The 20,603-nt window shown below is 40.8% G+C and overlaps 3 protein-coding genes across 3 annotated transcripts in view; 1 reads left to right on the forward strand and 2 right to left on the reverse strand.

Moving 5' to 3' along the window:
- The window catches only part of RANBP9 (RAN binding protein 9), a 39,770-nt gene extending 24,973 nt beyond the window's left edge, over window positions 1-14,797 (forward strand). Inside the window, exons 5-14 of the mRNA XM_027887919.1 lie at window positions 596-618; window positions 2,630-2,814; window positions 3,580-3,692; window positions 4,991-5,099; window positions 6,483-6,673; window positions 8,399-8,546; window positions 10,235-10,356; window positions 12,455-12,606; window positions 13,296-13,407; window positions 13,824-14,797. Coding sequence (XP_027743720.1) covers window positions 596-618; window positions 2,630-2,814; window positions 3,580-3,692; window positions 4,991-5,099; window positions 6,483-6,673; window positions 8,399-8,546; window positions 10,235-10,356; window positions 12,455-12,606; window positions 13,296-13,407; window positions 13,824-13,954 — 1,286 coding nt within the window. The 3' untranslated portion in view covers window positions 13,955-14,797. The remainder of the gene's footprint in view (window positions 1-595; window positions 619-2,629; window positions 2,815-3,579; window positions 3,693-4,990; window positions 5,100-6,482; window positions 6,674-8,398; window positions 8,547-10,234; window positions 10,357-12,454; window positions 12,607-13,295; window positions 13,408-13,823) is intronic.
- Window positions 14,798-15,178: 381 nt separating this feature from the next.
- NOL7 (nucleolar protein 7) lies at window positions 15,179-19,678 on the reverse strand. Its single transcript, XM_027887951.1, has 8 exons — window positions 19,499-19,678; window positions 19,010-19,070; window positions 18,829-18,920; window positions 18,657-18,688; window positions 17,642-17,756; window positions 16,456-16,577; window positions 16,298-16,375; window positions 15,179-15,559 (listed from the first exon to the last, which is right to left on the reverse strand). Exons 1-8 carry the CDS (start codon window positions 19,672-19,674, stop codon window positions 15,492-15,494), a joined length of 744 nt encoding a protein of 247 aa, XP_027743752.1. The 5' UTR covers window positions 19,675-19,678; the 3' UTR covers window positions 15,179-15,491.
- A 160-nt stretch (window positions 19,679-19,838) lies between these two features.
- The window catches only part of SIRT5 (sirtuin 5), a 10,300-nt gene continuing 9,535 nt past the window's right edge, over window positions 19,839-20,603 (reverse strand). The window contains exons 7-8 of the mRNA XM_027887950.1: window positions 20,370-20,485; window positions 19,839-19,997 (exon numbers count right to left, since the gene is read on the reverse strand). Of these exons, the coding sequence (XP_027743751.1) occupies window positions 19,922-19,997; window positions 20,370-20,485 (192 nt within the window). The 3' untranslated portion in view covers window positions 19,839-19,921. The remainder of the gene's footprint in view (window positions 19,998-20,369; window positions 20,486-20,603) is intronic.

Consider the following 20,603-nt stretch of genomic DNA (forward strand, 5'->3'; position numbering starts at 1 on the left):
TTTCTCTAATCCTGAGACAGCAAAATCACTCCCTTGGTTTTACGGGTAGATGGATGTTGTAATTATGTAACAACATATTAAGCTCTTCTGTTTGAAAACAAAAACATGCTGGCATGGATTAGGGTGGAACATTTACCAGGCTGATTTTGAGTATTTTAGGCATGTGCTGCTTGTGTAAAGATCGTGAGTACTTTATGAAGAACAGTGATAGCAATCAAGAAGAGACACCATTAAATTTTGATGTTGCGGCATCAAGACGTGCAAGTGAAAAAGCATCTCCAGATATTCTTACCTTTCTTCTTATGCTTAATATGTAGCTAGAATTTTCATGCTTTCTAATCTGCATACGTGTATGATGTTTGTTAAATCTTATGCCCTATTTTGCAAAAATTAAGGGCAGATTGAGTGGTTTTGAGTGACGATTCTTTTTGCCAAATACTGCCCTTTGTTACTTAAAAACATGAGTTTTACTTAAGTATCGTGGATTTCACCATACTTATTTCTGAGATGCTTTGGGTGAGTTTTTTGAACATATAAGAAGAAAATGAGGCTAGAATCCAGATGGAAATTAATCTTAATTTTCTCTTCATTACAGGCATCGCTTTCACAGATTTACCGGTAAGATAAGTGCATTTTCAAACAGTTTTGATTTGTACCATAAGCAGATATTTCATATCAAACTGCCATCTACCTTATGCTTCTTGGAAGTACAATGATAATTTTCTTAACCAGTTTAATGTCAGATATTTCTCTTCATCACTTCAGTGGTGATTTGTTAACTGAAGCAGAAAGTTTTTTTGTTTTACACCAATCCTTTACGAAGGGTTTTCCTTTTCAGGTTTTTAACAAACAGTTCTAATGGAAGTTTTAAGGAGAAAATAATACATACAACTAGTTATTATATGCTTTGACACGTTCAGGCCCTACATACAAAGTCAAAGCTGTATTAACCACCAGCACGTGTTGTGCATACACATAGTGCGTGGCTGTTTGAGACGTGCTCACTGTAATTCATGCTTGATGCCTGATTTTCAAAATCTTTGCTTCATAAGATCAAACATAGCAAATTATTTTTTTAAAAGAAAACTGCATATATCTGAAGTCTTGTAGCTTTTGAGTCATTTAAATTGTGCTTTCCTTGAAATTGGTATGTGTTCCCTATGCTACTGATACAGGCACAATACTGTACTTGCTTTTTTTTTTTCCCCATCCACTTCATTTCTGATTTAATCTGGTTAAGGTGCAGGGTGTGATGCACATACATCTAACCAGCTACTCTATTTGTGTGGCCTTGGGAAACAAGGACAGATATTAAAGAAAAATGAAGTCAGTAACCCAAGGAACCTCAGTCCTGCCACAGGGTTGAATGTTTTGTGCAGGACGCCACTGCCACTGTCCCGGATCTTTGGGATGCTGGCAGGGCTCCTTGCTACTAGCATAATATAGTGCCAGGCCAGCAGAACTGACACTACAATCTGAAGTGTGAAGCTGGACCCCTCTTCATTAGAATTGATTGTTTTCATCTCATTAAAAGATTTCTGATTTCTGCTTTGTTGATTAGACTAGACTAGGTAACGCTGTGAGCAATGTTTATTAAAAAAAGAGAGGTGTATGTGTGAAAGTAGAGGCAAGATTGGCTTGGGCATGGTTTGAAAATAGAGTATTTTTCTTTCATTTCACCTGCATGTTGATAGCTTCTTACTGATAGTTTTAATTTATTTAGCATATAGTTCTGTAGATGAGCATACCATTATACTGTACAACCATTGTCTGCAGTGTAAATATGATGTGGATGCATTTATAAATAAGTTTTTAAAAAAATTTTAAAAAATCCCCTACAAAAGGCCCCAGCAACAACCCCCCTCCCATTCACCCAACTGATTACATTGCCACTGCTGAGGTGGTCGTTGCTTTTAAGAAAAATTACCTTAATCCCAACAGGCAGATTTTACTTTTCTCATACTTACTTTTCTCATATTTGGCGTATTTCAAATTTGAATAGAGACCTAATCTCTAAGCAGAAAGTAAAACTGAGACAACAATAAATGCTTTAAAGTCTCTTTCTAGATACAAGTCCAGGAATTCACGAGAACTTCAATGCCCTGTTACAGTTCTTTTTAGGCGCTACACTTGGACTTTGAGGCTATTGAGTTTTCTATCCTGTCAGTTCTTACCACTAAAATTCAGCGATGTTTTAACTATTTCACCCCAAAAGGAAAATGGCCCACTTTGTAAGTTTAATTTTTGTTCTCTTTTTAAAAGAAAAAAACTGGTCTTGAAAAATCCTCAAAAAATTGTTATTTAATATTTTGTAAAATTGAAACCAAATGTTGTAAACTCTAGCACAGTTCGAAACATGAATTTTCTGACTGGAGTGATCGGTCTTTCTTCTTTCAAACTAAAAAAAATTATGACCACTGGGAATAAAATTAACCAGTCATTGTATTGCTGTATTGGCAGAAGCTGTTTTTACTGCTGGACAGATTGTCCAGAGGTATTTTGCTATTCACACTACTAGTAGCAGTGGGGGTATTATTACAGACATGGAAAAAAAAAAAAAAACAAAACAAAACAGAAAGTGGGGAACTTAGGATAAGAGGAAAAAAACTAACTAAAAATTTTTTTGCAGCCAAACTTGTACCCTACAGTAGGGCTTCAAACACCAGGAGAGGTTGTGGATGCTAATTTTGGACAACACCCCTTTGTATTTGATATTGAAGACTATATGCGAGAATGGAGAACCAAAATTCAGGCACAAATTGACAGATTTCCAATAGGAGATCGGGAAGGAGAGTGGCAAACAATGATTCAGAAGTAAGACTTTGAATATTGTTCATTCTTTAAAAAAAGTTTCATGATTTCAGAGACCTTTAAAACATTTCTTCTATTGCCTTGTGCAAAAAGTGATAGTATTAAAAATTAGTACAAATAGTTTTGTTAACAGGTTTGGTAACAGTGTAAAATAGAGCATGAATAGATTTTGTGGAAGAACTGTCTGTGTTGTTAATTTGGAATTTATAACTGTGAGTGTAAGGCTTCTGTTCTGATTTGACCTGTCTAACGTGGATTGGGGAGTTCAGAAAAGTTGCTGTGATTATATTGGGCAGTTTTAATGCTCTGGGCTCTGGAAGTTCCCCTTTGCATTCTCTGCCTTTCACATGCCAGGTTAAGTTGTGCCTAATTATGCTTTTGGGAAAAAAATGGTGGTTGTGATTTTGCATCTTTATATTTTTTCGGTGAAAACAAAAACTTAATTGTGAAGAAATTTCACTTCGGTGTATCTAATGAGAAAAAAGAGAAAATTAACAGTTAATATTTGAATTGACTCGGCTTTTGGGTGATGAATAATTTTTATTAAAATTCATCATAATAAATTTATGCATTGATTTTTCTGTACAGTTTTGAAGATGATACTGGCTCTTAAGTGAATTACTTTTGTCTGACTTGCAGAGAAATCTCTGAATTTCAAGTAGAGTTCTTTAATTAAGTCATGTTTTTTTTTTAGAGAAGGTTTTTTTACATTCAGAAGTTCTTGGTTTCTTACCTGTGTTTCTGGGTTTTGTTTTTGTTTATTTTTAGAATGGTATCATCTTACTTAGTTCACCATGGATACTGTGCAACAGCAGAGGCATTCGCCAGATCCACAGACCAGACTGTGCTAGAAGAATTAGCTTCCATTAAGAATAGACAAAGTAAGGCTGGAAAGCACGTTGCATCCCTTTTTTCCTCGCTTAAACAAATATTACGTGAAGCTTTCTCATAAGCACCATTGTAGAATTTCCTTGCAGCAGTGAAGTTACACATGTATGAACAGCTGGTTACAAAAAATTTGTTCAGTAACGCTTTGGAAAGTGTTTGATGTAGCAGAATGTGGTAAAGTACCTTGTTGTCTTTTTCTCTTGAACTGAAAATGTGATCTGTCTTAAGCAAACGTGTGTGATGTCTCTAAATGAGTGTTCATGAGAGCTAATGGTCAGTCCCAAACAGGAGTATAAAACTCAGTCTTGACAAACATGTAGATTTTCGTCTTAACTGTGAAAAGAGATTGAGTTTAGAGAATGCTTTATTAGTTAAACTTGAGTTTTCCTGCCTCCAGATGTGAGGGGGAAGAGGACAAGGAGAACTAACAGCAGGTCAGTTCTAACTTGCCTTGGCAGGGCTGTTGGGCAGCCTGGTTAAACAGTGCCTTCCTCATCCATTTAAATCTCTGCTCTCTGAACATAAGCAGTTGTGTTACTGCATGACATACCACATGGGGAAACTGCTCTGGTTGAAAAATATCCCATTTGTTGGGCTGTTTTTCATTTGGATCAGTTTCTCTGTCAGTGGATAAAATGATAAGGCTGTTTGCAGCTTGTGCCAAGTTACAGCCACAGAAGCATCAACTAAAGGAGGGACTGTTGTGAAAAGCTTTACTCAATTGTAACCTGACTGGAAGCATGTGTTGTAGGTGAGAGAGACTAAATTTTTGCTTTTATCAGTCAAAACTGAACCTGTGGGAGTGGGATGCAATTTGGATGTTTTTGAGTGACGATAGTTTGGTGTGTTCTTTATTTATAAAGTTGTGAAAATGAGAAGTAAATCGCAGAGAGCGTCTGCAGTCTTGTTCTAGCTCTAAATGCACAATCTGACTACAAAGCAGGTGGATGCTGGCAGTAAATATACTGAGTTCTCATTTAGATATATGTAGGTGGAGTGCAGTCCTTAAATTTTCCTTTTGAACGTTTTAAGGAAGAATGATCTTTCTTTATGCTATTTTTTTCTAAGACAAAAAAAAGTCTTGTTGATTGATGGTTGCAGTGTCTTTTAATCATTAATGTACGTGTATTAATCCATAAGCTGTCCATTTAACTGATGTTGGTTTTGGTGAACAGAAATTCAGAAATTGGTTTTGGCAGGATGAATGGAGAACCCATTGAAACAACATAACAGCTGTATCCAAGTTTACTAGAAAAAAATCCTAATCTCTTATTTGTTTTTTGGTGAACAGGAATTCAGAAATTGGTTTTAGCAGGAAGAATGGGAGAAGCCATTGAAACAACACAACAGTTGTATCCAAGTTTACTAGAAAGAAATCCTAATCTCTTATTTGCATTAAAGTGAGTCTTCAAATTATACAGATGTGTGTTTATAGATGGCACAGTACCTTCTGAGACAAGACAGTTACTCATTTAAAGCTTTCACAGAAATTTAAACAAAGTTAAGCAAGCGCTTTGTAGAAAATGTGTATATTTCACTTTTTTGTGCTCTTCTTATTTGCTACATGTTTAACTAGGTTTTGTCATCAAGCTCCTGGTTTGCAGCATAATTCACATCTCCCTATAGACTTGTTCTATAGAACTAAGTTTTGTAGGTTTTTTTTAAATAAATTGTAATTCATTTGGGTGTCAAGTAAAACTTAAAATGAAAACTGATAGAGTATCACATTCAAGATTAAGAATCCTGTTGTCATAAGTTAGTCTGTTCCTCCAAAGGGGTGACTGACTTTAAAGATCAGTTTAAATGAGGTGTTTCATTCCATGCCACTTTACTAGAAACCTCTGGCTAAACCTGTGGAAATTCCATAATCCCAAAGAGTTCTCTTGGCTTCCCAGGCACACAATAGTTACCTTCATTCTGGCATTTTTACTTGCCAGCTGGGCCGTTCCTCCAGAACTTTGTATCACATTGCAGTGTTTGACTGTGGAAAAAAATCTGTTATCTCCTGTAAGAACAAAGCACTTTAGTTTTGTGTTCAGTTAAGTAACTTGGAATGTGTTTGAAGTCTGTCATGCTCAAGTGTTAAACAGAATTCACGTGATAGTACTCCAGACTTATCACAGAATTCACAAAATGCGAACATTTTGATCAAACACTTCACTTGATAATGTCAGTTGTATGTTACCTTTTTCTCAATCTGTCATTCTAAATTTTGCCTGTTGAGCTCTTGAAGCATAAATTATAAATCAGTAGTTTGAGCTTTCTTAAAGTCCATACTAAAACCACCTTATCTAAAACGCAATTGACAAAGAGCAAAAGCCTCTAAAGGGAAGGTTTGTATATGAGCTTGCTTTTCAAACTGTTTTCTAGTGCAAATGTGTAATGTTAAGTTACCCTTTGCTGTTTCAGACAGTCATTTACTTTGAGAGAAATGACAGACATGACAACATAACGACATATCTTTCTCAAGAAATAACCTTGCCCCTGCCGATAAAACAGTTAAAACAAGAAAATATATAGTTTAATTCTCTAAACCTTAAGGATTTGCTGGCAGAGTCTGTCCTTGAAGGATAATATTCCTGTTCTCCTCCCTCACAAATTTGTAATTGCGTATTTTTCGTGGAATACTCCAAAGCTCATTGATGATTGGGTTACTGACATGCAGCATTTTTATTGAGTCAGTCCTTGTTCTATATTTAAGACTAAAACGAAATCGTTGCTATCGTTGGTAATTTGAAACGTGTAAATTGTTTTATTAGCTTAACTTTTTGCCTTTTGTTTAGGGTGCGCCAGTTTATAGAGATGGTGAATGGTACGGACAGTGAAGTGCGGTGTTTGGGAGGCCACAGTCCAAAATCTCAAGATAGTTACCCTGTTAGCCCACGATCATTCAGTAGTCCTAGCATGAGTCCCAGCCATGGAATGAATATTCACAATTTGGCAACAGGCAAAGGGAGCAGCACACACTTCACTGGTAAGTTCACGTGGAGGATATACGGCGTAGGTTTGGAAATGCCACACCTGTTTGTTTTACTTAAGATTTTATGCTGAATGCTTTGTATAACAGTATAATTTTAATGATTAAAATATGTGATTTTCAGTCACTGGGCAATGTGAAAGTTTCATCATGTGTTTTTTGCATGTGCTGTTGTTTTTACTATGGGTTTGCAAAGTAGGTTGTCACTGATTTCTAAGACATGCTTCTCTCTGGGAGATGAAAAGTTCTGATAAAAATTTCTGTTGTCCTTTTGATGATAATTTATGGCTTGGGTAGGGTGGTTTAAATCCAGTAAGTGGTGTGTATGATCCCTTTTCTATGGTGTTGATGGAGAATTAGCAACAGCTGCGCTTATACAGGAAACACCAAAAGCTTGGTGATGGAGTAGGGAGAAGATTTTCTGCTGGCAGCCACAATTCTGCACAATTGAAATAGTTCTTAGAGCATTTAGGTAATTGGAAATCTTCAGTGGGAAACCATGAATGTTCAGAGCTGCCTATGGGGACATCCCCGTGCCTTCCAAAGCACCTCTGCAGAGAAGAAGCTGAGCATGTTAAAATAGTACATGAACATGTCATCCTTGAAGACAAGACTTAAGATGGCAGAGACCATCAGCTTTCACTTCTGTTTACTTTCTAAATCCATACTGGAGCTGATTGGGGGTGCTTTATTTAATTTATTTTTCTCTCTCTGGGATGGAGTGGGAAACCAGTGTAGCCAGGCCACCAGAATAACTGCTGCCCTTGGAAGGGACAGCAGCTTCACTCTTCTTCCCTCTTTGTCAAAGGAGTGCCATCACATTTGTCAGTGGAGATCCACTCAGATTTTCTGGTTGTTCTTCAGGTGGTCATTTGGATATATTGTACCTCTGTTTTTTCCAGTTTTGAAAACTGAGGAACCCCTTAATAAGCAAGTTGACGAATGTACTATTAGAATTGAGGGTTGGGATTTCCGAAATGGCAGCAGCTGTTTTCTTTATTATAAGCCCTTTCCGTGACTTGTTTCTGTGTTAAAAGATACCAGGGAGCTCCTGGTTTGATAGAACCACTAATTACATGTTTGCTTTAAATGGTAGTTTATCACATTTTATAAGGGTCAGAGGAGATTTTAGCCAGATATTGTTATTTCACAGCATGGTTTAATTTTATTTAGCAAAGCACAGTATTAACAATTAAGAGTTACACGGTGAAAGGAGGGAGGTTGTATAGCAACATGTAAGATATTCAGCACCAAATTCCACTGCACATTTATCAAAAGAATTATGTGATTACAATTAGTAAGGTGCATGTTTGCTTCCGTTAATAATGACTACAGTAGCCTAGAAAAGATTTTCAGACCTTTCAGAAACAGTGCATCGTTTCTAAAAGAAATGATTCTACGTTGGTACAGTTTTCTATTTTACTGGTCTATTAGTACAACTGAAAAACATTCTGATGTCTATGTTCATACTTGTTATATATAATAATATTAACAATATAAAATATACATATAATATATATAATCTTTATATATAGTAATGCTTATCTTCTGCACTGTAGAAAATTGAAAGGTTCAGAAACATGGAGGCAAAGTATTTGGGTTAGTTTGGCAAATCTAGCATTTACTGACCAGGGACAATTATTCTCTACTTATTTCACTGTTATAAATTGGTACTTACAAATAAGCTTGTAGATGGTTATAATTGTTAAAACTTTCTTTCAGGATTTGAAAGTAGTTGCAGTAATGGAGTAATATCAAATAAAGCACATCAGTCTTACTGTCACAGTAAACACACGACCACCAGCTTGAATGTACCAGAGCTAAACAACATCAATGTGTCAAGATCACAGCAGGTTAACAGCTACTCCAGGTAAATAAACTTCAGATGCTTCTAACTTATGTTAAGGCTTGTGTTGTCCATGTTGCTTGCATTGCGGAGAAGAGTTTTCAGTGGGATTTGATATGATTTTTTTTTTTTCCCAAGGACATTTGAAATACATAGTGTAAGAGGCCAACAGCTTGTGATCACTCTGGTGTGCTTCTGTGTTATTTTGATGACTCAAGCTTAATGGGCTCTTTTCTCCTCTTGGATTAAAGAAATGCAATGGACAAAAATAATCTGGCTTACAGCTATTTATGGTCAGTTTTGGAGTTGCACAGCGAAGGTTAACTAGCTTTCTGGCACTTGGGATTTTAATTTAAGCCACTGACATTGATTTAAGCTTGTTGCATGCAGGTAATGAAAAGTTTCCCAGATATTCTCGATTTGTGGCAGTATCTGCAAAGTAAACGTGATTGAGATGCATATGAAACGTGGACTCCCTTTTGTTGTTTGCATATTCCAGTCACTCTCACTGGTGCAAACACATTCAATTCAGAAAAGGAAAATAAATTTACTAACGAGGGTTAATGTAGTTATTCATCACCAATAACTCTGGGTTGCACTGATGCAGCAGAACTCATTTGATGTGAAATGCAGCAGTACTTGGCTGCGTTGTCCAAAATGGATTCCCAAAACTACCATGTAGGGTGTAATGATGCAGTGGTGATAACCAAAAGTATTTCAGTTGGATAGTGATAATTGGGGTAAAAAAAAGCAAGAGTAACAATTTAGTTTTTAACTTCATGATTTCTGTTTGCATCAGCAATTGCCTCTGCCAAAAAGCCTGGCAGTGTCCAGGCAACGTGGAGATTTTTCACAGGAGGAAGACAGTTCCTTGGCTGTGATGTTGCTCAGTTGGAAAGGCCTTTTGGTTCCCTTCCTCAAAGGAAACTTGAGTATATTTGGTTGCTTAGAAGCAAGATATTAAACTTCTAAATTTAATGTATTTGGTTGTGACAGAGGTTTTAGGTTGTTATTCTCCATAACAAAATAGAACAAGCTGGGATGCAACTGTCAGCAAAGCTGAGGCCCCAAAGCCGTGCTGGCATTTTCTAAAAGCACTTCTGTGACCTGCTGCGAGCAAAGTATGGTGAGGAGTTGAATGCTCTGAATTTGCCTCTGAGTGTCTCTTCAGTGTTTTGGTTTACTCAGCATTTGCTTTAGGGTTTTATTTTTTTGTTTTTTCCCCTGTCATTCCACTGAGAGTAAATAAGAGATCGAGGCATTTTTGAAAGAATTAATTACCTACACACATTTTCAAAGTAGGCTGTATATGGACTTAACTATATATTAAAAAAAAAAAAAAAGTGGGAATAGTATATTTTCACAATGCATTTTCTCCAGCTCTGTGTACATAAAGATATATAAACAAGATGAAAACTTTTTTGTGTGTATCTAGAAAGTGTTACTCCTTACTCCTGAATAGTGGGGGACATGTTTAATTTTTCAGCATCTGAAAGTACTGTTTCACTGAATGTTAATGTTAGTTGAGACAGCCTTAAAATTTCCATGGTGCTCTGGTACCACCAGTTGCTATGGAAGAAACTGTGGTCTAACTTGGTAATATTTAAAGCAGGTTTTCAGTAGCCAAGATGAGGAAGTACTGTGATGAAGTTGTGAAGATAACCTAAGTACTTAAATACGAGTAAAACTTGTAATTATTACTCTCTTTTCAGCAATGATGTAGACATGGAAACAGATCACTACTCCAATGGGGTTGCTGAGACTTCGTCCAATGGCTTCCTAAATGGTAGTTCTAAACATGATCACGAAATGGAAGAATGTGACACAGAAATGGGTCTGCAGTGATATTTCTTACATTTTTATTAAGTGATGGCAACAAGGTTATGTTTTTACTTGCAATGATTCCCAACTTGAAAATTAGGGTTATTAATCTCGAATCTTAATTTTTTGTTTTGCTGTTACTAGATGTAAATCTTATAACCACTGCTTTAAGTGGTCCAATACCAGTGTGAGAATAGAGAAAACAGGTTGTATATTGTGGCTATTGAAACTAGCACCAATTTCTAAGGAAGTACCTTTAAGAAGAAGCACCTGTTGTGTAGCACCCCTGGCTTTGGGTTGGCAGATTGTTTCTCCCTCTTCCCCTAGTCCTCTTCCCATTCATGGTTCTCATGGCATCTTTGTGCTTTGCTTACAGCATAGAAATTCTAAATCTTTATACTGAAGAATGCAAAGTGCTAATATTTAGTGCTCAAGGAAACAGCTATATTTGGGAAATGTAAAAAAAAAGAAAAAGAAAATAATTTGTTCATATTTTCCACTAAAAAATTACTGCTTTATAGTTGTGGTCTAAAAATTAGCTTTGTTTTACTTAACCTGCTTTATAGTCAGTCATATCTGTTGGCGTTGGTGGCAAATGAATATTTAAATCCCCTGTGATTTACCCGGACATCAATTAATAGGTAGTTTAAATGAAATGTGAAACTCGAGACTTTCAGAATGCAGCAGTCTAGTCAAGCACATACAGAGGTCTGTGACTGCTTCAAGTGCTGTTGCTCGTCCTGCAGCTTTGCTGGTGGATACCAGATAACTTCAGAACAGCAGATGTAATTCTGTTACAGCCCTGAAGGGGGGAGAAGCAAATTGCCAGACTGCTTCCCCTGTGTTATGCTCTGGAGCTGGATAACAACAAGGCCTCATTTCCGTGACAGAACAACCAAAATACTTCTTTACTCTCTTGGAGCCTTTTCCTCAGAGACTTGTTGTGACAGACGTGCAGCGGCTGCACAGGCCGCAGAGTTGTTTGTGCTTTTTGTAACATTTTTTTCTGCCTTTGGAAAGCGATGTCCTAGATTAGGCTGCAGCTAGTGACAAACACGGCTACTTGAAGACTTGTGGGCTCTTCACCTTCGTAAAAAAGAAATGTGGCTCCTCCACCTACACTGTTTGCTGCCCCCACTTTGTGTTTGGTGGTTTTTTGCTTTTTGAAATATTTCTATATTATATATATAATATCCTTAGTGCTGTGTATGTAATGTCCAGTAGGCAAGTATTTTCCAGAGGTGATAATGCCTACATCTAAGGAAAAAAAGGAAAAAGTGGCCAGTTAAAAATCCTTGTTTGAAATAGTAGTCAAAACACATCACTAGATAGCGGTGTAAAGTCAGAAAGAAGAATAGTTTTGTAATATAATTTGTACCTCAAAATGCTCATTTAAAACCTGATTCTGTTTATGAAAAAAGGCAAGGAACGGATACATGCCTTTTTTTAATATGTTGCTTAATTGTAAATTTTAAAAAGGCAGAACTTTCAGAGAAACCAAGAGTTAATTTACTATTCATCATTTTCATCAATATTTCTTAAAATCACTAGAGTTGGGGAATGTTGTAGCAAACAGTAAAGAAATCAATTGCAATGTTCTGCTTGATTACAAAAGAAGCCTGAAATGTGTGAATGATTAATATATTCTACAAGGAGTATAACAGTCTAAATGATTGTCTTGCAGCAGACTCCATCATGGCTGTTCAGGAAGTTCAGGGTTTTTTCCCCTCTTTTAGAAGTTCCAGATTTGGCACATCTTTAGAGGTGCAATGCCAAAGAATTAAAACAGTAGAACTGTGTGGACTTCTGTTGTTGTTTTTTAAACTCCCATAGAATTTCATCCTAAATTTGGTTTATGGTCTAGTTAGTTTTAAATTAACCATTGCAAAATAAACAGCACGTGTCAGCAGCCTTTGCTATTAGTTTATGAACATTTAAGAGACTTCATTAAGGAGTAATTCATCAGTGCTCAGTATAGAAGTTCATGGTGCCAAGGTCTCTCTGAGAAGGCAGCTGTTTTTTTTGAGTGAAATCAGTGCAGATTCTGTAGATCCCTCAGGTTGTTACTTTCAGCTCTATTAGTGGTGATGATGACGATATCGTTTTTGCAGAAGTAGATTCAAGTCAGTTAAGACGTCAGCTCTGTGGTGGCAGCCAAGCAGCCATCGAAAGGATGATCCATTTTGGAAGAGAATTGCAAGCAATGAGCGAGCAACTAAGAAGAGAATGTGGGAAAAACACGGTGAATAAGAAAATGCTCAAGGTATTTTTAATCTTGGAACTGTGGTGTTAAGGTGAATAACTGTGCTGCCCAGCAGGAACTTCCCACAGCACGTGGTGCTGCAATACTGCTCTGCTTTAATGTCTGGCATTTTTTGTGTGTATGTGTGTGTGTCTGTCCGAGAGCAGTATTCTGGTCAGCTGGGGTGTAGCACTGTCTCCTATCTTGTCTGTGTAACACATGCACAGGGAAGCTAATTTTGTGCTGTAACGCAATTAAACCCAGAAATTAATTTAGCACTTTGTCTCATTTCTGACCATGTAACTTGGCCTCTTGAATCGAAGTGCTTGTTTTGGCTCTAATGATAAATGAACCACGAGAGGATTGGTAGAGATGCCCATTATGTGATCTCTTTAGTACTCTGCATGCTAATTAGTTTACCTTGATTTGAGACTGCTCTGGAAGAGAATTCTCCAGCCAACGACTGCATGCAGTTTTCAGCCTGTGTTCTCTCACCCCATCACTTACTAAAATACTGCTACCTTTTGTCCTGCTGTTGGGAAAAACACTGCTTGCTCCAAGCGGAGCAAGCCCTGTCACAATGTCTTTTTATCCTTTTGTATTGGTAGACACTGACAGTTCCTTTCATTATACTGAATCAAAATAGGTGAATAGTCTTTGTTTTCACCAGTAGCACATAGCTGTGAAATGTAATAATCATCTTCCCACAGGATGCATTCAGTTTACTCGCATACTCCGATCCCTGGAGCAGCCCCGTTGGAAATCAGCTTGACCCGATACAAAGAGAACCGGTGTGCTCTGTACTTAATAGTGCAATACTAGGTAGGTACGGCCTGGAGGATGCCGTGTGTGGTGGGCAGCGCCTTTCTCTTGTCCCACACAGGCGGCCCCGCTGCTCACAGTGCGTCGCAGTCACTTACTGAGTAATGAAGGATAGCAGTGTTAGGATACGCTCTTTTAGGAAGACAAGTAGCTTTGGGGGGGCACTTTAACGTAATAGATGCTTGTCTGTTGTTATTGTTCGGAACAAAAACGGGCCTGTTCAATAATGGTGCTTGTGCGGGGAATTTGAAAACGTCACTTTCTCGCTTCTGCTCTGTCTGGCTCCAAGAGCAAACTTTGAAAGTAAACACAGGAATTTTGAAATGAGTGATTGAAGCAAGCTTAAATATCAAGGTTTCAGTGTATTGCTGTGAAATTAATCAGCTATTTTAACTGCCACTGTGATTCTTTTCCAGAGACTCACAATCTGCCAAAGCAACCACCACTTGCCCTGGCCATGGGACAGGCGTCACAGTGTCTAGGATTGATGGCTCGGTCAGGCATTGGATCCTGTGCGTTCGCCACAGTGGAAGACTACCTACACTAGCTATGCATTTGAAGGTCTGAAAGGTGTGGTGGCATATTCAACACGGAAAGTAGACCAGCTCTGCTGACTGGAATTTGGAATTTTAATTATGTACTAAGGACAAGTCTGTCGCTTTATGTTGCTTCCTAGTTTACAGCATGATGCAAATGATTTCTAACTTAGTGTTAGGAGAAAATTTCCATCTTTAAACCTCTTAGACAACTAAGAGTTGAAAATATCAGTGGTAACGTCAGACATCCAAATTGACAAGTACCAATCCTTTAAACGATTGTCCAAAACAAACCAAAAATCCTGCTACCTTGTGGTGGGACGGAAGACTAGAAAACATGGATGTATTAGCATGTGGGTGATGTAAATGTCAAGCAGGATGACTTGCCAACCTCCACCCCCATTGTTACATAGTTCAATCAGTGTAATTTGCAAAATGCAAATGGTTTGGATATATAGTGTTGATGGGAAGAAATGATATTTTTTAATGTGTACTGTAAAACTTGAATTACTCAGGAGCTGAGTGAATATGTTTGTTGCTACTTACAATCCCAACCTGTTGATCTTAGTAGTTTTTTGTTTTAACATGGTCTTTTCAACTTTGTTTCCTTGTTTAACTACAGACAGCTTCTGTTGTGTAGGCTCACCAGTTTAACTGTTGTATTATAACAGTATTACATGTCAACACAGTGTGGTTATGACCTATTTATATAAAAACCAAATATTTAGTCAATTTACAGTCTTAATTTAATCTTTGTACACCTTGCATTTTTAAAAGTGCTTAAATAGTACTATATTGCAATAAAATGTAGTGATATCATAATTAACCAGCCATTAAAAACTTACTTCTACATACATGGTAGCATGGAGTTGTATGCTACATTGTCTTCGTTCTAGAGTTTCATCCTAGAACAGCAGTTCTTACGCAGACCCATGAATGGAGAGTGTGGCTGCAGCCAGGAATGCCCCTTCCCTGCAGCACTTGGGCTGTCAGAAGGTAAAGGCTTGCCCTGTTTTTGCCACAAAGTGATTCTAGCTAGGAGGGTCAAGTCCATGCACTGATAGAATCTTATTCAAGCAGTAAGGGAGATTTTCCATTACTGCTTTGAAAGTAACGATCAGGCTTGAGGGAAGCATCCTGCTGTATGAGCTGACTTAGTGATTCTACTGTTAGGGTACAGACTTCCCTTTAGAGATGCAACTGAAGCTGCTGTGAGAAATGCAGCATCCACAACAGTAGGTACAACATGGCTCATCTTTATTCTCTGCAAAGGCATTGCCTCATGGAGGCAGCTCAGCAGGGTCTGGTGCTAACACCCGCTGTTCTACAACACTGCCCTGGCTTTGTGGCTTCCCCAAGAACTTCTGAAAGGGGGAGAGAATGGGGAAGTCTGATCAGGCACAGCTTGGTGAAGGTCAGTACCTTCTGGTAGGTGGAGCTGAAAGCAAAGTGATGATGAAGTGGGGGAAAAAATACCATTGTTGTTTTGAGAGATTAACTTCCAGTAAAAGTCCTTAACAGCGTCTTCTGAAAAAGCTGTTCTCAGACTCAGTTTTTAGTCTGTGTTGCAATCCAACGTTTCTTAAACCTTGCAGCTTTTTCCTTTTTTTCTTGCCCTTAAGAAAAAAATAAATAGCTGTTAGTTGCCCCTCTGCTGGAGAAGCAGCAATCCATTGACTGCTGCAGCATCTCGGAACAGAACAACCGACTGGGAAACTGATAAACTTCCTAATGGTATTTTACATACACCGGGTGCCTTTGACTGTCCAGGGTACCAGCGTGCACCATGCACCTTCAGAAGGGGGATGCAGGTACAGCAGTGCTTTTAGTGATGGAGCACAAGTGAAAAGCAGATGCTGTGTGCTTTTAAGGATCAGTAACTTTTGCCTTTGGTGTTTGAGAGCCTCACAGACTGTGTGGGTGTGAGTCTGTCCCCAACAGACTCACAGGTGCTATTTCTCTGTGCTTACACAGAAGTTCTGGGAATTTGATATCCCTCCTTTTAAGTTTTACACCTACCTGGAACACTTTCCAACAGCTCAGAGGCTGCAGCTGAAACAGCAGTTACTAAACTATTTATTTCACCAAGCAGCCATGGCTCTAGGCCCATATGTGCTTTCTTAATGTACCAAAAATGAGGCAATTTTTTTCCAAGTTCTGTGTCTCACACCCTCTCCAGGGACAGGCTCACAACACCCACTGAGGCTGTAATGCCCTGCTGCCCTTCTCTAACTATTGCAGTCTTTAGTTAGAGTGTCACAAGCCACAGCCCTCTGACATGGGAACACTGGTTTTACCCAAGTGTACTTTTAACCATATATGCAAAAGTATTACACACTTTTTTTAACACTCACCCCAAGATTTGTCCACAAACTGAACTGCAGCTTTTTTAACTGGGTCCTTCTTGTTTGCAAGGGAAAAAAATTCATTTGCTGAAACAGAAACGAGTGTTAATTACCAAGTTAAAGCCAGACAAGACTAGATGCAGACCTGCCTAACCAAAACTGCTTACCCTGTACCCGGTTGGTGTGTGGCCCATAGAGCTGAGCGTTCAGAAAGTCTTTGGCGAGCTGTTGGTGGAGGCCTGTTGAACTCTGATCTTTTAAGCACACAGCTGCGTAGTTTCCTTTTGACCTAGTTAAAAAGACGTGTAAATCCCTTTACCATGGTTACAGAACCCAGAACAACAGACACATCAGGGTCAAGCTTTGGCTACTTGAGCACAACTGCAGCAGTTGCTGGTTTCTGATGCTCAGATGAGCTTGGTGGCAGCATTAAAAAAACAAAAATTGGGACCAGAACTCTGAAGCTGTTGCTATATGCCTTTGTGTGCCCAAGTAATTCACTGGGAGTCTTGAACTAGTTCTCCCAGAAGCCAGGGCAGCTCCTTTCTAGGGATGTTAGTGACAGAGAAAAAAAGAGGAAAAAGAAAAAAAGATTGAAATATGGGAATTCAGTGCTCAACCGTCCCACCTGTAGCAGCAGATAACACAGTGTGCACTGCTGTGCTTATGACTGCCAAGTTATCTCATAGCAGTTATATATCTAACATATAAAAGTTATTTCTATTATAGATTTTGTTATATATGCACGCACACATTAAGGCTGAAAGAACTGGGGTTGTTCAGCCTGGAAAAGAGAAGGCTTTAGGATGGCCTAATTACAGCCTTCCAGTACCTGAAGGGAGCCTACAAGAAAGATGAAGAGAGACTTCTTACAAGGGCATGTGGTGACAGGACAGGGGGGGACGGCTTCAAACTCAGAGTAGGTTTAGATTAGATATTAGGAAAAAATCTTTTACTGTGTGGGTGGTGAGGCACTGGAACAGGTTGCCCAGTAAAGCTGTGAACGTCCAGTCCCTGGAGGTGTTCAAGGCCAGGCTGGATGGAGCAACCTGGCCTGAGAGGAAAGTGCTGCTGCCCATGGCAGGGGGGACTGGAAGTAGGTGATCTTTAAGTAAGGTCCCTTCCAATCCAATCCAATCCAATCCAATCCATTCTATGAGTCTGTGTAAGCATGCTATAACAGAAGATATTAAAGGTGCTTATAGCACATAACTATGCTTTCAATCAGAGGAAGAGCAGGGGGAAACATGAAGTGCAGAAGAGGGTACAGCCATGCAGTGACAGAACAGCTGCAGCAATGCCCCATTCCCCAGGAAAATGCAGCCACCCTGGATCATCTCTTCCTCCTCCTACCTGGCACCCCTTCTTGCCTTGCCTTTCTTCACCTGTGTTTTGGCTTGGCCTTGCCCTTGGGCTGGGCCTTGTTCCTGCTTCTCAGCCTCATCTTCAAGTTCTTCACCTGAAGTAACTTTAAAACAAAATTTCCTAAACATTACAAATCAAAACTGATAAGAGGAACAGGAATTAAAAAAAAACAAGCATTTTTCAGAAGCACTGAGTAGTAAGAAGGGCTGTGAGAAGGAGGGGAAAAAACACACCTCAAGGGAGCAACCCAAAGTTGGTGGCTGCTAGCCAGCTTTCCTCTTCCTTGGCATCAACAAAATGGGATTCATTACAGGACTAAAGTTCAGTGCAACACAACAGCTACAGGTGGGACAACAAATGGGAGTCCTGCCTCAGCTTCAGTCTCGCTTTGTTCTCAGCTCACCTCTTTGTTATGCCAATAGAAAAAGTAGCAGTTACACCATCCAGCAATATAATTATGTAAGGTAGGGATGAGAGAATTGTTTAAATAAAAGGGGTTTTTTGAAGTACTTGGAAGTACAAATGAAAACAGCAGCGATATTCTTGACTCTTGACTTTGTAGTTCTGAATTTGATAAAAAAGTTACTTTATATTTTACAGATGCTATTATATTGTAGTTTGGTGTGTAAAGTATCAAGATGATTTAACAACAACTCTATCCAGGAATAGCCATTATAACTTAAACAAGTGCTGAATATTAATCCACCTTCAGTAATCCTTGCTTTTTCAGCTATAACACCTGGCCAAGATTTCCTTAAACAAACACCTCAGGCTATTTTAACTGAAATCAGTGTACAGCAAGCAACTTCTGTAAAAGGTCTAAGAATTAGATTAAATGTGACTTTCGATTTTCCCTTGGGAAAAGAAAGTCTGTCTAGTCTGTCCATGTTTCAGACTATCAGAAAGTGTCTTTACCAGGGACGGCCCATTGCAGCTCTGGCACAGAAATGAACTCCTGAGATATCAGAAACGCACCACGCTAGCAAAGCAAGCTGTAGCATACCTTGGTCATCTGCCGGAGCCTGCTCAGCGAGTCTGGGGAGCAAGGAAAAACCAACAGGTTACTCTTCTAATTCACACTCCGTTTACTCCCGTTTCAAGCCCGGCCTCCCAGTGCCAGGACCTGGCTGGGTAGCGTCCACCGAGACACCCCAGAGCCCCCCACATCCCCTCACCCTTCGGGCGGCACAGCGACAGCGGCCACATCCTGCAGTTCCTGCAGCTCCTGCAGCTCCTGCAGCACGGCCTCGGGCAGCAGCCTCCGCTTCTGCGGAGGAGAGGGGAGTCAGGCAATCATTCATTCACCCACCGCCCGCCTGGAGCGGGGAGGGAGCGGGTGGGGGGACGCAGCTGTACCTTCTGCTCCGCGAACAGCTCCTGGTGCCGCCGCCGCTTCTCCTTCAGCAGCTCCCGGTGCCTGCGGGGAGGAGGGAGGAGCCGTCAGGCTGCAGAGTAGGAGAGGGATAAGGGGGAGCAGAAAGGAAGGGGATCAGACGGGGAAAAAGGGGGAATAAGGGGGGGAAGGAGGGATAAGGGAGGACGGTGAGAAAAGAAAGGGAATAAGGGGGGATAACGAGGGGTAAGAAGGGTGAAGGCAGGGTGAGATGGGATGGGGGGGGTAAGGCAGGTGAAGGGAGTTAGAAGGAGGATAAGGGGATGTTAGAGGGGGAATAAGGGGGGAATAAAGGGAGGACTAGAGGACGGTAAGGAGAGGCGTAAGAAGGATGACGATAGAGGGGAGCAGGGCTAATAAGCGGGGAGTAAGAAAGGCGAAGAGGGAGTGCGGGACAAGAGGGGTGAAGTGCCGGGAAGCACTTCGTTCGGGGCCTGCCTGTGTGTCCGCACCTCCGGGCCGCCTCCCCCACGAGCTTCCTCTCAGCCTCGGCCGCCTCCCTCGCCACGCCGAAGGACACCTGCTCTGGGGCCTCGTCCGCCTCGTCCTCCGAGGAGGAGGCCGGGCTGGGCAGCGCGGCAGGAGCCCTGCGCTTGCCCGCGGCCGCCGCCTCCTTTCTCCGCGCCATCGCCACGGTCGCCGCCCCGGAACCGCTCCCGCCTTCCGCCGGGGAACGCCGTGCGCCGGGACAGCCCCGCCCGCGCCTTCCGCCCCCTGGACGCGCCGACAGACACAGGACACCGGGAAGTGGCGGCGGCGGGTCCCGACCGCCTCTTTATTGCCGTGAGGACCCGTCCGGCGAGACCCGCCGCCTCCTCCTCTCGCCCGCCCGCGCCCTCCCTCCCTGCCCGCCGCGTTGGTGCCGCTCCCGGAGCTCAGGAGATGATCTCCGTCTCGTGTCGCGCCAGCGCCGGAGGCAGCGTGGTCCCGCAGGGGCCCGGGAAGTGAAACCTGGAAGGGAGCGGCCGGGTTTAGGCGCGGGCAGCCACCAGCGCATCCTGCTTTTTGCTGCTTCGTTACCTGGCGGCGCCCGAGCACCTCTGGCAGAGGGGGAGAGGAAGGAAGAGGGCGAGAAGGTTGTAGACCTTCTGGGACTTAGGGACAGACTTCACCCCCCCACTTAGGAAACCATAGTTGTGTCTTTAGTAAAACTTGATTCCACCATGAAAGAATTACCATCTGTTCTTACTTATTAAAATAGTACTCCTTAAACGTTGGGCAGAAAACTATACCGTATTTGTCTAAACCCAGCATTTTAGCAGTTGGATGCAAAAGACAACAGAAGTGGAGGAGCCTAAAGGCTGCTACTTTGAACAGCTTTACCTGAATCTGTTTGTGGCAGGAGTAGCTTCCATGTTGAATTCTGCGACTGGCACTCCTCTGGCAGAGACCTGGGGGGCGAACATGGCTGCAGGATAAACCACGGAGGAGGTCCCGACCTGCAGGGACAGGGAGACAAATCACAAGTGTAGCAGGACAGTGGTTAAAACAGACAAAACCAACCCAACCCCTCTCAGAACACTCGATGTGCAAAAACCACTGAAGCGTGCAAGATCC

The sequence above is a fragment of the Empidonax traillii genome, unplaced genomic scaffold, assembly GCF_003031625.1.
Source record: "Empidonax traillii isolate 1590-97213 ecotype Southwest subspecies unplaced genomic scaffold, ASM303162v1 scaffold225:size1387458, whole genome shotgun sequence".
In the NCBI taxonomy this organism is placed as follows: domain Eukaryota; kingdom Metazoa; phylum Chordata; class Aves; order Passeriformes; family Tyrannidae; genus Empidonax; species Empidonax traillii.